Below are 14155 nucleotides of genomic sequence, written 5' to 3'. Positions count from 1 at the left end.
ATTATTAGACTTGTGTAGTATGGTTGTCACTAAAACATGCTGTAAGTTGAGGGAATCAGCCAGATATTAGCTCCCCAGAGACAACAGCAAGGAAAGTAACCAACACCTGGGTGGGGTGTCAAACAACCCACCCACAGTCATTGTCCAGCAAAGGAGCTGCAATGCAATGACTCACCTGCATGAGGCCACACCAGGGGAATTGCTCATCCTTGTTTGGAGAGACTCAGTAATGCTCACCTGTCTCTGAAGGAGGGGACAAAGACAACAGGGAGGAAGTGAAATGATAAAAGGATGAGACGATAGCCATGTTCTTCCTCTCTCTTCCATCTACACCTACACACACCACAGGAAGCAACTGAAGCACTGGTCAAAGGGGAGAGCCTGGCTGAAAAGCAACCAGTCAGCCTGTGGTGAGAAGCAGCTAAATTTGTAAGGGCAGTGATAGTGTTAAGATCAGCTTAGAATGTGTTTTGCTTTTATTTTATTTGGCCAAATCTGATTTGTTGTGCTTTGACATATAATCACTTAATATCTATCTTTATAGTTAATAAATGTTTGTTTACTCTTTCTGAAACAGTATGATTGGTTTGAAGCATGTCAGAGGCTTCCCTTGGGATAACAAGCCTGATACATATCAATTTCTTTGTTAAATTGATGAAATCGTGTAAGCTTGCAGTGTCCAGCGGGGGATATTGGTTACTGTCATTCAGTTGCAAGTAGCTGGAAGCAGCTTACATGCCAGAGGCTGTGCATGAACAGTCCAGGAATGGGGGTTTTCACAGCAGAGCAGGGTAAGGCTGGTTCCTAGAGTCAAGGATTGGAGTGATGTAGCAGATCACTGGTCCAGATAATACCAGAGGGGAACGTCAAAAAGGGACATATGAATCTTTAGCACATCTGGCACATAATATGTCGTGAATGCCTGTTCTCACTTTCAGGTTACATTGTAAACAGGAAGTTGGCAGCATTGCCTCCTGCAAATTGTAACCAAACTTGTTGTCTGAGTGATTGGCTGAAGGTAGGACTGAGTGGACTTGTAGGCTCTAAAGTTTTACATTGTTTTATTTTTGAATGCAGTTATTATTTATAAATAATTTTAAGTTCAACTTTCATGATAGAGATTGCACTACAGTACTTGTATTAGGTGAATTAAAAATTCTCTCTTTTGTTTTTTATAGTGGAAATATTTTGAATAAAAAATAAATATTAAGTGAGAACTGTGCACCTTGTATTTTGCGTTGTAATTGAAATCGATATATTTGAAAATGTAGAAAACATCCAAAAATATTTAAATAAATGGTATTCTTAGAATCATAGATTATTAGGGTTGGAAGGGACCTCAGGAGATCATCTAGTCCAACCCCCTGCTCAAAGCAGGATCAATCCCCAAATGGCCCCCTCAAGGGCTGAACTCACAACCCTGGGTTTAGCAGGCTAATGCTCAAACCACTGAGCTATACAGTACAATTAATCATGTGATTAATAGAGATTTTTTTAATCGTGTGATTATTCATGATTAATTATTTTAATCACCTGACAGCCCTAGTTTAAAGACATTTCTCTTAATATTTAGCTAGGTTCTTTTATTAACAATATCTGGTGACTGGGTCTACCAGTTGGTAAAGCTCAAGGAGGTTCAGTTGAAGTAAGTATCCAGAAGTTTGAATATGGAACAAAAACTTTAGCATCCTCTCCCTCCTATCAGGCCTCTGATCCAAACTGTACTTATTTACCACCTTAAATAATTGGTCCCATCTCTACTCCTTTTTTAAAAAAGACTCATGTCTGATATCCTCAATTGCATGTTCACCGCAAACTAACTGCTATTTGGGGGTTTCCTTGTTAGTTGCAAAAAGAACGAGGAGCACTTGTGGTTAAGGTGCCACAAGTACTCCATGTTCTTTTTGCTGATACAGACTAACACGGCTACCACTCTGAAACTTGTTACTTGCATAACTTTGCAAGTCCCTAAACATGAAAGCAAATGACTGGATTGCAGGGAGAAAGCAGCAAAAGTAGGGAACTTACTTGAAACTGCAAAAATGTCAGGTTTGCTGGTACAGGCAAAGTGAACAAGACCACCACAGCTGACAATTTTTTTGGCCATTTCAAAAGAAGCCAAAGTCTGTCTGAAGTTATAAACTGAATTACATTCTCAGCTGTCAAGCTACTCTTTCCATCTCTATTTTCCAAATATGAATAGAAGCTAGTAAATAATAAAGAACTTTATTGTACACAGCTTTGTGAAACAATAGATTTCAGAACCCTGAAGTCTATACTACTCATTAGCATTGTACTGGCCTCGTACTTTCTTCTAAGAAGTTTAAAATCTTAAATAAAAAAAATACCTATCATTACCATATGGACATAGGAAATGCCACACTGGATAAGACCAATAGTCCACATAATCCGGTATCTTGTCTCCAAGAATGACCAGCACCATGTGCTTCAGAGGACTGTGTTTAAACCTTGTACTGGACTAATTCAGTAACTTTCTCATGGGAAAAGTTTCTAACACTCAGACTGTTAGCGTGTGGCTTATGTTCTGAAGCATGATGATAGTTCACACACATCATTGCTCTCTGATTAGTATTCACACATTTCTGAATAGTCAGTCTATTATAGTATGTATTATTTTCTTCCCTGCATAATACAGTATATGTCAAATGAGAACACTTTGAAACAGTGATGGATGAACATGAAATATCCAGGTATCCATACTTCAGACTCTCAGCCATATTTTGCTGGTCCGAAAATTGGACTGAACATCTGATAACAAGATTTGGTAATATTTCTAAAGCTTCCCGGTTCCAGCTGTGTCTAATACCATGAGAAAGGCCTGTCTCACATGGCATTTCCATGAACAAAACCTCTAATACCAAAGCCTGACTGATATTTTTCAACCACAGCATATGTTTGGTTCAAGGTTTGGCTGAGTCTCCATTTACCTGACCAGGTTCATCTATCCTAACATGGCAGATTTTATTTGCTATGAGGTTAGCACAGTAAAACTGAACACAATCAAAGAGCCCATATTGATCCAGGGCCACTTACACAGTCTGAAGAAATATGGATTGGAAAAGATGTTTCAGCGAATAAGAAATAGGTGATGAGTGTGTGTACTTTCTGTTTAAGGGACACTCCGGAGATGTAAGGTTTAACCACTGTTTTCCCAGCACTTCCATATAACATTTACAACTACCATCTGTAACTTTAAGGACAGCTAAGAATTTAATGAAGGGGACTGAAACTGGCATCATCTGAAAGACAAACTCTGCCACAAATAGAACAAGCTCTCAGTTTTCTTGTATTTATTTTTTTGGTATTGTTAAGACTTACACTAAGAACTGCTCAAGCTTCAAGGGCTTTCATAGACAGCTCCTTGTTTGGAGTTTTAAGGACAGTAAAACATGACTCACAGATTGACTGAAAGCCTGGCTTTAGTTTACATCTGGTTTAGGTTTAGGAGTCTGCATGCCACACAGTTTCAGTAATTAACCCCTTCAGTGATGGCTGCACAAGCTGCTGGAGTATGTTGATGCAGCGTTGATGATTTATAAGCAAAAGCAATATATATATCTATATTTTAAGAATGCTCTATATGCTTCTGAATAACTGGAACTGAGTGACTGCCTGAAGCACAGATGTGTTGGCATATTTTAACTAATATTTATCTTAACAGATTTGGCATTTACTAATAAAAAGGCAGAAATCATCTTTTCTGCAAATTAGCATGTTAATATTTCACATCTGGCTGTGTATCTCATCACACTGCCTCAGACAGAAAGCTGTAAAAATATTTAACGATTTTTAAATTTGTAGAAACATTTGTAGAAAATAAATTTGTAGAAATTTTAATTTATGTGACTGCAAGACTTAAATATTGAATCTAAAAATGATGACCTTGATGAATCTATTTAAAAAAAATTATGAGATGGTGCTACACAATACATTTAGAACAGATAGCAAGAGGAGTATTGCAGAGTCAATGAATTCAGCCCTCTCAGGAGTTGAGGAATTTCTCATGTAATTCATTCTATTCCACTTCCCCAAAAACTGGGACTACAAGCACAGAAGCACATTCAAGCCTGGTTTGGGAGAGAGGTAGCAAATCATTGAGTGATTCCTGTGGCTGCTCCCTTGATCAGCACTAATCTGATGCCAAGCATCATGTGCAGATGGTTGGGAGGATAGTTGAAGGTGGATATGGGCTGAAAATGGGGACAAATAGGGGACCGCAGGAATGAGGATGACATTCAAGTACAGATGAGGGTGATGTGCTTTTGGACATTAACCTGTGAGTATATGAGTTACTGCATTTTTTGACCTAATTCATTACCACTTGTGAATGGTGCTTGCTTTGCAAATTGTGAATTTGGCTCTCTGTGGGTCAAGTCATAGACGCAAGAGCAGAGGCTTATAGTTCCAGGTAAAAGCAGAAGAAAATGGTAGATGCGATAAATCAAGAATATTTGTATACCTCTCAGAGTTGCTGAAGCTTGTTTGGAAAGTACTTTGAAAATATGACATTCTCCACAAGCGCTAAGTATTCTTATAAACATTTTTCAGTCACATAATTCAGAGATGGGAAAGACTGATTGGCTAATCTAATCTATCCCCCTGCAGATGCAGGATTATTCAATGAATCATAAGCACTCCGAATACATACAAAATAGCACTAAAAAGCATATTGTTTAAGTCACCACAATTACCTTGTTAATTTGTAATGTCAATGGTTGTCAATTGAATATGATAATAGTACTACCACATCATGACATGCAGACAAACTCTGGCAGATTCAAGATTTTAGATCAGTCTGTTCATACTATACTTGGTTGGGTACTTTTAAATTTTTACTACTTAGGCAGAAAATAAATCTACCCCCCTAGTGTTTTTAATTTTATTTCACTGGAACTTTAGTGGAAGTTGTGCAATGCATTACGACTGATGAATTTTATGCTTGTGAACTAATCTACTATTGTAGAGCTCCCATGACAACACATTCCAAGAGCCATTCCCAGATGGTTTAAACTGACCATAAGATGTGCTTCACAAATGCTGTAATACTTATTGCCTTTTTAGTGTTTTACCTCTTCCCTACCCTGAATCCAAGTCCAGTTTTCTACATTCTCTTTCTCTCCTTCCTCTCCCCCAACATTCTAATGGCTACAATTTGGTGTAGCTGCTGATGAGTACTGCACCTCAGATGCCTGGTATCAATGGAGACCCTGCCCCCTTTTACTTCCAGTGAAAGTCTTTGATTCACCTAAAAGGTAACTTTCAAAATCCACATAGTAATGGAAACAAAAATACCTTTTTACAGCTAGAAAATTGCTTTGATAATCCAAAATAATAGATATGCACAATGCAGAAACCTTTGCATCAAAAATCTATTGTTTCTGTGACCCTAGCTGCCTGACTTTCTTTACATGGTCAGTTGATTTAAGTCATGTGGCAAGTGCTAAAATTTCTCTTGTGGAATGACATAAGAACAGAAGTCATTACTTGGCATGACTGCATGAAGGATGGCTGCTGACAGCCAGGAGAGATCAAAAGCAGATCAGGTTGCTTAACAAACTATATGTCACTGAACTCAGAAAGGCTAAATTGAGAATCCTGGAGAGCTGAGAAATCTGGGGGCAATTGATGGAGCCAAACTCAGTAGGTATATTAATAAAACACCTAGCTGTTCTTCAGTCTCTTGTTTATTAAAATGTCTAGTACGTAACACATTAATCCCCGCCATATATTCTTTTTGAATAACAGCAGAAATAAACTGCTTGTGAGTTTAATAATGTATAGTTTCCACTGTAATTTGTGTATATCTTTAATTCCTTTTTTTTAAAAACCATTTTGTAACTGAAATCTCTCTTCCAAGCAAGAAGGCGGTAGACACCCAACTTACTTTTCTGAAAATCTTTTAGATTGAAGCTTTTAGCCTAATTAAACTCTTGGAAGAGGTTTTGTTCACTGATATTTGCAAATTGCAAGGCATACAATTCATAAACTTAAACAAACACAGACAAAAGCCCATGCAGTCATAATGGGAAAAGCATAAAGATATGGAAATCACAAGTGGGTTTTTTTTCCGTTGAAGCAAATGAAAAAACCTACCCGTTTGATAAAAGCAAGCAACCAACCTTATCATTATGAACTAGCATTACATAGAAATAATTTAAAAAAACCAAAGGTGATTTAAGTCTGCATGTCTCCATGTGTGTTACTTACATATTTAAATTGGAAAATATAGCAATTGCTGGAATCAGCTGCTAGACATATGGTTACAAATGTTTCCATTAAAAGCCTTTATTACAATCTCATTCTGAAACAAACCTACTGGACTGAGGTTTCGCATGACTGGTCTCTATTCAAAATTTTTTCTTCTGTGATTTTTTTTTTTTTTTACATATTTGGAGGGTGGGGAAAAAAGCTCATTGAAATAATATTTTAACATACTTTTTGAACAGAGACACTGTATTTTTGAAAAGTGAAATGGACATAGTCCTGATTGACAGGTGCCTTTGTTTGAATTGAAAACAGTCTTTGTTGTACCAAAGTTATGAGTGATTGAACGTTTCTGACTTGCAGTTACAAAAAATATAAATTAAAGGTGAAATTCTGACCCTACTGGAGTCAATAGGAGATTTGCCATTGACTGCAATGGGGTCAGAATTTCATTGAGAGTCTACAACCTTGCACTTAAACATAAATGCACATGCACACAGCTAGTTAAGGGTCTGATATTTCTAGGTATTGAACACCTCTTGAGTTTTGTCAGCTATCACTGATGTCAAATGGAAAGAAGTACTGTGTCAGAGATGGTCTTCACCTTGCAGATTCAAGCCCTAAGTGTTCAGCTGTTTAGGTAGGAACTTGCTAGTTTAAGGAATTTATAAGGTCCATTGGAAAATCAGCATAGCTGGAATAAAGCGCGAGCTAAAAAAATAGTTCTAAGAAAAGCAATTGAAGCCAGATTCATTTTCTCTCTTTTTCAGTTAAAAGTTATATAACATTTTAAAAATAGCATTTGTGCATGGTTAACTTTGCCCCATTGTAAACCTTAAATGCACTACTTTATTCCAGATAATGCATAAAGTGTCCAAGGGGGTGAGCTTAACTTAGCTAGAGCAACTTTAAATGTTGGAATTTCCTGACTTGTGAGTGCATGAACTTGTAATTTTAATGCTGTATTAATACTAGTTTTTGCACTCAGGTTGACATTCTTCCATGGCGTGGAGGGCCAGCCATGTGCACCATTCAAGACCTTCAGTAAAGCTGTGAAGGACTGTGGATTGGCTTTGAGTGGGTTCCTCTATATAGGACCTGGAAGATCTCCCTACACATGTCCCAAATTGGCTATTGCTAAGAGAAGTGTGCAGGAGAGATCATGGAAAATGTTGCTACACGGATTCAGTAGCACTAAAACTGAGCAGTCACTATTCCAGTTTAGGGGCCGAAGCAATGGCACTAGGGGGATCAGGCTACACCCTCACGGTAGGTTGAGGAAGAAATATAATTTCCATCCCCATATAACCCCTGCTTAATTCCCCCCCCCCAAAGGCCCAATAAGTCCATATGGATGGTGTGAATTTCACTCTTAATGTAATGATATTTCAGCTTTTGTCAATGCAAAGAAAACAGCTTGTGAAGAGTTCTCATGGTGACATGAGGAATTATGGCCCCAATCCATGAAAGTACTTAAACCTGTGCCTAACTTCAAGAACCATTCTGAATCAGCATCTATATGCCTCCATTCTCGGGTATTGAGATCAGATAATATCCACCAGATAATCATTTGAAAACTGTAAAAGCTGCTGTATGAACTCACTTCACATGGCTGAACTGGGGGCAGGGGTTGTGTCCAGGTTACTTGGGGCAGCTAGTTTATGTTGCTTCATCTTTACTCCTCAGCAGTACTCAGAACTGCATCTGAACATCTTTCTGACATGCAATTTATTTTTAAATCTTGATAACATGGCTATAACATTGCTGATCACTCGCTATAAAAACACCAAGTCAAGGATTCAAAGGCAAAACATAGGATTTAAGATCTACCTTTCATAACATATTTTACATACCAGCAAGTTTCCAGAAATTATACAAAAAGTGACACAGAACTATATGTTATTGACATTCTGTAGTCTGACCTAGTTACAGTACCTCGCAGATCTTTTTTTAGTTTGCGAAGATCTTTTTGAAAGTCATCAAATTTCATTTGTGAAGCCTGAAAGAGGTCCTGTGGCTCTGAAAGAGGAAAGATGCATTGCTCTTTTCCAGCGTCCTGACAAAAACATAAATGAACATTTACTTTACCTTTATTTTTAAAGGTATAAATTTTAAATGACTAGTACTTCTTAAAATTTTACTTATTAAAGCAAGTAGTGGACAGTTAGCACAAGTATTACTTATGAACAATAACATACAGATTAAAGTAATCTTAACCAATATAAGGTAATACAAGTTTTAATAATTAGTTTATTTAATTGTATTTAAATTTGCAAAGATAACTCACTCACCTCATCAAAATTACGCAAATAATATGAGACAATATATGATAGAAGACTTCTGCTATTATCCTGTAGAAAGAACAAAATAATAAAAGGTAAATTTTATTATGTTGCTATGTCATATTTAAAGTATAATAGAGCAGGGTTTCTCAAACGGGTTGCCGCTTTTGTAGGGAAAGCCCCTGGCGGGCCAGACTGGTTTGTTTACCTGCCTCCTCCACAGGTCCGGCCGATCACAGCTCCCACTGGCCGTGGATCACTGCTCCGGGCCAATGGGAGTTGCTGGAAGCGGTGGCCAGTATGTCCCTCGGCCCATGCCACTTCCAGCAGCTCCTATTGGCCCAGAGCAGCGATCTGCAGCCAATGGGAGCCGTGTTCATCTGGACCTGCAGATGGGGCAGGTAAACAAACCGGTCTGGCCCGCCAGGGGCTTTCCCTACACAAGTGGCGACCCCTGTTTGAGAAACCCTGTAGTAGAGTCTATAAACTTTTTTTAAAAAAGCTTTAATTAAAGCACCTTTATCCTTTACTCTTTATTAAGAGCAAGAGAATTCTGAATGGAAGCTAATATTCCTTACTGAATTATGCTGTTAAAAGCAAAACACACCCTTAAGTTCTTTGCTGAATAGGGATGGACTTAAGGCAGTGCTTAAAGGAAAAAAAGTTCTTAACTACTTTGCTGAGTTGGGGCCTTAAATGAAATAAAATATTTCATTCTCTGTGCAGACATCCTATCACAGTTATACTCGGGTTATATTTTCAAGCTTTTCTTCACAACCATGAAGACTTGAAACTTACTTTGCTTTCTCAAATGCAAGTGGAGTTTCTGATATATCAGCTCACTCCAGGAGTCAGTGCCACAACCATGGGTGTATAGTGCCTTTGCCTTGCTTACCATCTTCACCCAAATGGCTATGCTAGGCAGCTTTAATAATAGTATACTTGCCATCGTACCATTTCTTTCATGAAACTGTTCCACAGCCCAGTGACTCTGTGTTGTATATATAGGCCTGGCGGATTCATATGATCATCCAATTTACCAGTATAGGAAACATGTCACATTTTAGATATTAGGGTTTCCAGTATTAGGTATTTTATATGGTAACTACAACACATACTCAGTCATTTTTCTCTATTTTGTGTCTCCCAAATACTCCAAAATCAGTTTACTGGAACTGTTTTTTGTTACAACAGTTTCCACTTCTGAAACACATATGATTTTAAAGAGTAAAAATTAATTATATAGAAGAAAAAACTGAAAATAAAAGCCATAAATATGCAGCATATGGAGATTCAAATATACACTAAGTCAGGAAGTAAGAATTTCTAATTTGAGACACTGATTTGTTCATCAGTTTAATAGCCATACCGAAGGCAGATTCATTTCCAAATGGTTCTACAAATGAATTCACTCTAAGTGCAATCAAATGTATCCACTGATAAATATTTCTGTCCGATACACCTCTACCTCGATATAACACTGTCCTTGGGAGCAAAAAATATCTTACTGCATTATATGTGAAACTGCATTATATCGAACTTGCTTTGATCTACTGGAGTGCGCAGCCCTGCCTCCCCGGAACACTGTTTTACCACATTATATTCAAATTGATGTTATATTGGGTCATGTTATATCGGGGTAGAAGTGTACTAGCTTTAACTTTATATAAGGTATGGAAAACATTTATTATGAACAGAGCGCTGCTTTATCGCTCTTTTCTTAAAGAATGGAATATTGTTCTACAGTCAATATACCTACACTGCTCTTAACATCTTTCAGCTTTGGAAGAATGTCCAATCCAAACCCATCTGCTTGTCCTCGGGTTCTGTTTCCACCATTCATGTAATTTCCAAATGCGAGAACCAAACCCAGAACCTGCATAACTCCTGACCCACTTTTCAATGTCTGTAAAACAGGAAATATATATATATATAATCTCAGTTAAAATCCTTAAGAAGGTAAAGAAAAAAATTAAGTAACTATGGATATCCGTAATTAACAGAATAGTTACAAGCTTTAGATTGCAGTTTGATGTTGCATTTTACACTGTAGCTATAATTTTGGAGAACATCACACTCATATCAGGGACACTCAAATCTAAAGCAATAATGACAACTTGCAGCAAATTAAATTTACTCTAATTTTAGCACACCTGATTATTCTCAAAATGGGTATTTGAGGGAAAAATGGTATTTGTAGATTTCAAGTTACTACATTCTTTATGCATGGGGCCCTACCAAATTCACTGTCCATTTTGGTCCATTTTACAGTCATAAGATTTTTAAAATTCATGATTTCAGACATTTAAATCTGAAATTTCATGGTGTTGTAACTGTAGGGTCCTGACACAACTCTGAAGGAGTGGAGTTCAGAAGTAAGGGTGGCATGGTGCACTGCTGCTGACAGGGCGCTGCCTTCAGAACTGGGCACCTGGCCAGCAGCCACCACTCTCTAGCCACCCAGCTCTGAAGGCAGTACAGAGTAAAAGTGGCAAGGGCCGGCTTTAAGAAGTGTGGGGCCCGATTCGAACATTTTTGGCGGACCACCGGCAGGGATGACTAAAAAACAAACCACACGTGTTAAAAAAAAAATCCTTTCATTTCTTAGCAACTGGCTCCCTATAAAAAGTTCTGATATAAGGGATGTGCCACAGTATGTATTTTTTGTACCAATACGGTTACCATACGTCCGTATTTTCCCTGGACGGCGATTTAAGAACCAAAAAGCCTGACATGTTCAGGAAAATATGGATGTATGTTAACCCTACCTAAAGTTCTATTTTAAAAAGATTGGCCTGAACTAGAAATGAGCTCCGTTTCACATGTGTGGGTCCCCACCACTCCTGGGGGTGTTCTAGGGTGACCAGATGTCCCAATTTTATAGAAAGAGTCCTGATTTTTGAGTCTTTTCCTTATATAGGATCCCATTACCCTCCACCCCATCCCAATTTTTCAGACTTGCTGTCTGGTCACCCGAGGGTGTGCACATATGTGGGTCCCAGCTGCTCCCTGCCCCCCTCATTGAAGCAGGTGTGCAGGGTTACTGCCCTGGGAACTGCAGGGCACCAGTGGACATGGGGCTGGCTGGAGGCAGGGCAGGGGGTGAAGAGCTGGTGCAAGCAGGTGTGGGTGGGGGGCTGGCTGGCTTCGGGCAGGGCCGCAGCGGGGTGCGGCAGGGGTGGGCTGGAGACAGGGCAGTGGGTGCGGAAGGGCTGGCTATGAGCAGGGGAGTGCGGGGCTGGCTGGAGGCAAGGGCTGGCTGCAGGCAGGGCAGGGGGTGCAGGGCTGGCTGCAGGCAGGGGCTGGCAGCGGGCGGGACAGGGGGTGCACGGCTGGCAGCAGGCAGGGATGCAGTAGGGGCTGGCTGCAGGCAGGGGGTGCGGGTACAGGGGGTACAGCCCACCCTGTACTGTAAGTGCCCCATCCTCCTCCCTCCCCCACCGGGGTAGCAGCAGCAGCAGCAGCCCGGGGCTTGGAGGCTATTTAAAGGGCCCAGGGCTCCCCTGCTTCCACAGCCCTGGCCCTGTAAATAGCCACCAGAGCCCTGGGGAAGTGGCGGGGCTCCTGTGGCTATTTAAAGGACCGGGGCGGCAGAGGCAGCTGGAACCCCCCGCTACCCCAGGGCTCCTGCAGCTATTTAAAGGGACTGAGGCTCCCCTGCTTCTACCGTCCTGGCCCTTTAAATAGCCACAGGAGCTCTGGGGAAGCAGTGGGGTTCCAGCGGCTATTTAAAGGGCCGTGGTGGTAGAAGCAACAGAAGCCCTGGACTTTTTAAATAGCCCCAGAACCGCACAGCCCTACCCCAGGGCTCCAGCAGTAGGGTTCTGGTGGCAATTTAAAGGGCCTAGGGCTCCAGCCCCTGCTGGGAGCCCCAGGCCCTTTAAATTGCCTCCTGGGGAAGCCAGGCCACCCCGGTACAGCGCACTGGTTCTTGCCAGTACACCGAACTGGGGCTTGGGCGCGGGGCCCTCTTAGAGGCCAGGCCTGATTCAAGGGAATTGGTTGAATTGGCCTAAAGGCGGCCCTAGGCAATACCACAATCCCCTTACAATAACCTTGTGACTCCCCTCCCCCTACCTCAGCTCTCTTTTGCTGGGGGACCCCCAGTTTGAGAAACGCTGGTCTTTCCGCGAAATCTGGTCTTGTGTGTACTTTTACTATACTATACAGATTTCACAGGGGAAACCAGATTTCATGATCTGGGTCACATTTTTTCATGGCCATAAATTTGGTAGGGCCCTATTTATGCAGAAAGTCAGTCTGAGGTATAACAACAGATTGACCATTCAGGAAGAGGCTACAGTACTTTCTTAGCATACCATGGTATTCCCAAGCGGTGCATTTGCTTTGGTCCTGCAATCAGTTCTGCAAAAACAATAAATATGCAGCATATAGCACAACTTGTTGGACTGGGGCCTTAGGGAACACATATTTCTAATAGGAAGAAGTAATTCTTTTTTAAAATGCCCATTGTATAAAGATTAAATTTATCCTACATATTTAAATATTTCTTACAAGCACTAGGTTATGAAAAACGAACTCTGCATTACTTCAGAGCTATTGATTTAGTACTAATTTTACAGCAATCTTTTCAAGACACATCACAAACAGCAGAATTGACATTATTTCTCTTTAATAAGAAGGTTTAAGAAATTTGCATAGTATTAATTTAAATATGTGACCTTTTATCTGTTGTTAAGGAGACAGCTCATTTAGATCAGATATTCCAGATCTATTGAACAAACATGTTCAAAATCAAAGCATGCACTCAAAATGAGCTAAAATGGCACTCGTTTGGAAAGTGCAAGAAGTGAAACAGTAACTATGATGATGGAAGATTTTGCTTTGGCAAAAGCAGAAGTTACAGTATTCTCTAGAGGCTGATGTGTATTTGCTGCAAACTCGTGATGTTATAGTTCAGCAGCGAAAGCCAATTTTAAAATTTGCTTTGATCTTGGAGCACAATCATAAAACGTTCCATTCTGCAGGACTGCTATCCTTCAGATTTAATGAGTGCTTCAAGTAAATAAAAGAAAACTTTTGAAATATGAGTACAGCTGAACAAGAAAGATTAAATATCAGAAAATCTAGCTCTACCTTTATATGGACCAGAACCTACCTCACAGAGTTTCTGTAGCAATTCAAGTTTGCGATGGACAGAGCAAATGGTTTCTGAAAATGTTGATTGGAACAGGATACAAAATACTCGTTCTGAAAAGTTGGGGATTAGTGAGAGTTCATAAAGAAACCTGGAGGAATGATTAAAGAAAATGATTTAGTTTAGTTAGTGAAGGTTTTTCACTTCTATTTGCTTCTTCGTAACACTTCTAGTTAGGTTATTAGAGCACATTAAGTTTCCCTAAAGAATGCAGCATACGCATCTCCCAGGAAACTTGTTCTGTTGAAGACAGTGTCCTTACTGTTCAGGTTTGTCCAAAGATTTGGCATTCTCCCTCTCTTTGGATGATTTGCCATGCTTTTCTATTTTTTCCAGTTCATCTGATTGTGCTCTCTAGAAAAAACAAGCAAACAAAAATTTCATAGTGTTTATTCAAAAGCTAGACAATTAAGCTTTACAAATAATTATGCCCTTGTAACAAATCACTTTTTTTTAACTTTACTTTTTAGCATCTGTTCATGATCAAACT

General features: G+C 39.7%; 1 protein-coding gene across 3 annotated transcripts in view; it reads right to left on the bottom strand.

Moving 5' to 3' along the window:
* Positions 1 to 14155, bottom strand: part of FMN2 (formin 2) — a 232174-nt gene that overhangs the window by 71973 nt on the left and 146046 nt on the right. For all 3 annotated transcript variants that reach the window (XM_030556975.1, XM_030556976.1, XM_030556977.1), the window contains 5 exons: positions 13928 to 14019; positions 13627 to 13756; positions 10267 to 10413; positions 8517 to 8576; positions 8161 to 8281 (listed from right to left, as the gene is read on the bottom strand). In XM_030556975.1, coding sequence (XP_030412835.1) covers positions 8161 to 8281; positions 8517 to 8576; positions 10267 to 10413; positions 13627 to 13756; positions 13928 to 14019 — 550 coding nt within the window. The remainder of the gene's footprint in view (positions 1 to 8160; positions 8282 to 8516; positions 8577 to 10266; positions 10414 to 13626; positions 13757 to 13927; positions 14020 to 14155) is intronic.

The sequence above is a fragment of the Gopherus evgoodei genome, chromosome 3, assembly GCF_007399415.2.
Source record: "Gopherus evgoodei ecotype Sinaloan lineage chromosome 3, rGopEvg1_v1.p, whole genome shotgun sequence".
Taxonomy (NCBI): Eukaryota; Metazoa; Chordata; order Testudines; family Testudinidae; genus Gopherus; species Gopherus evgoodei.
This window is presented reverse-complemented; position numbering and strand designations above follow the sequence as displayed.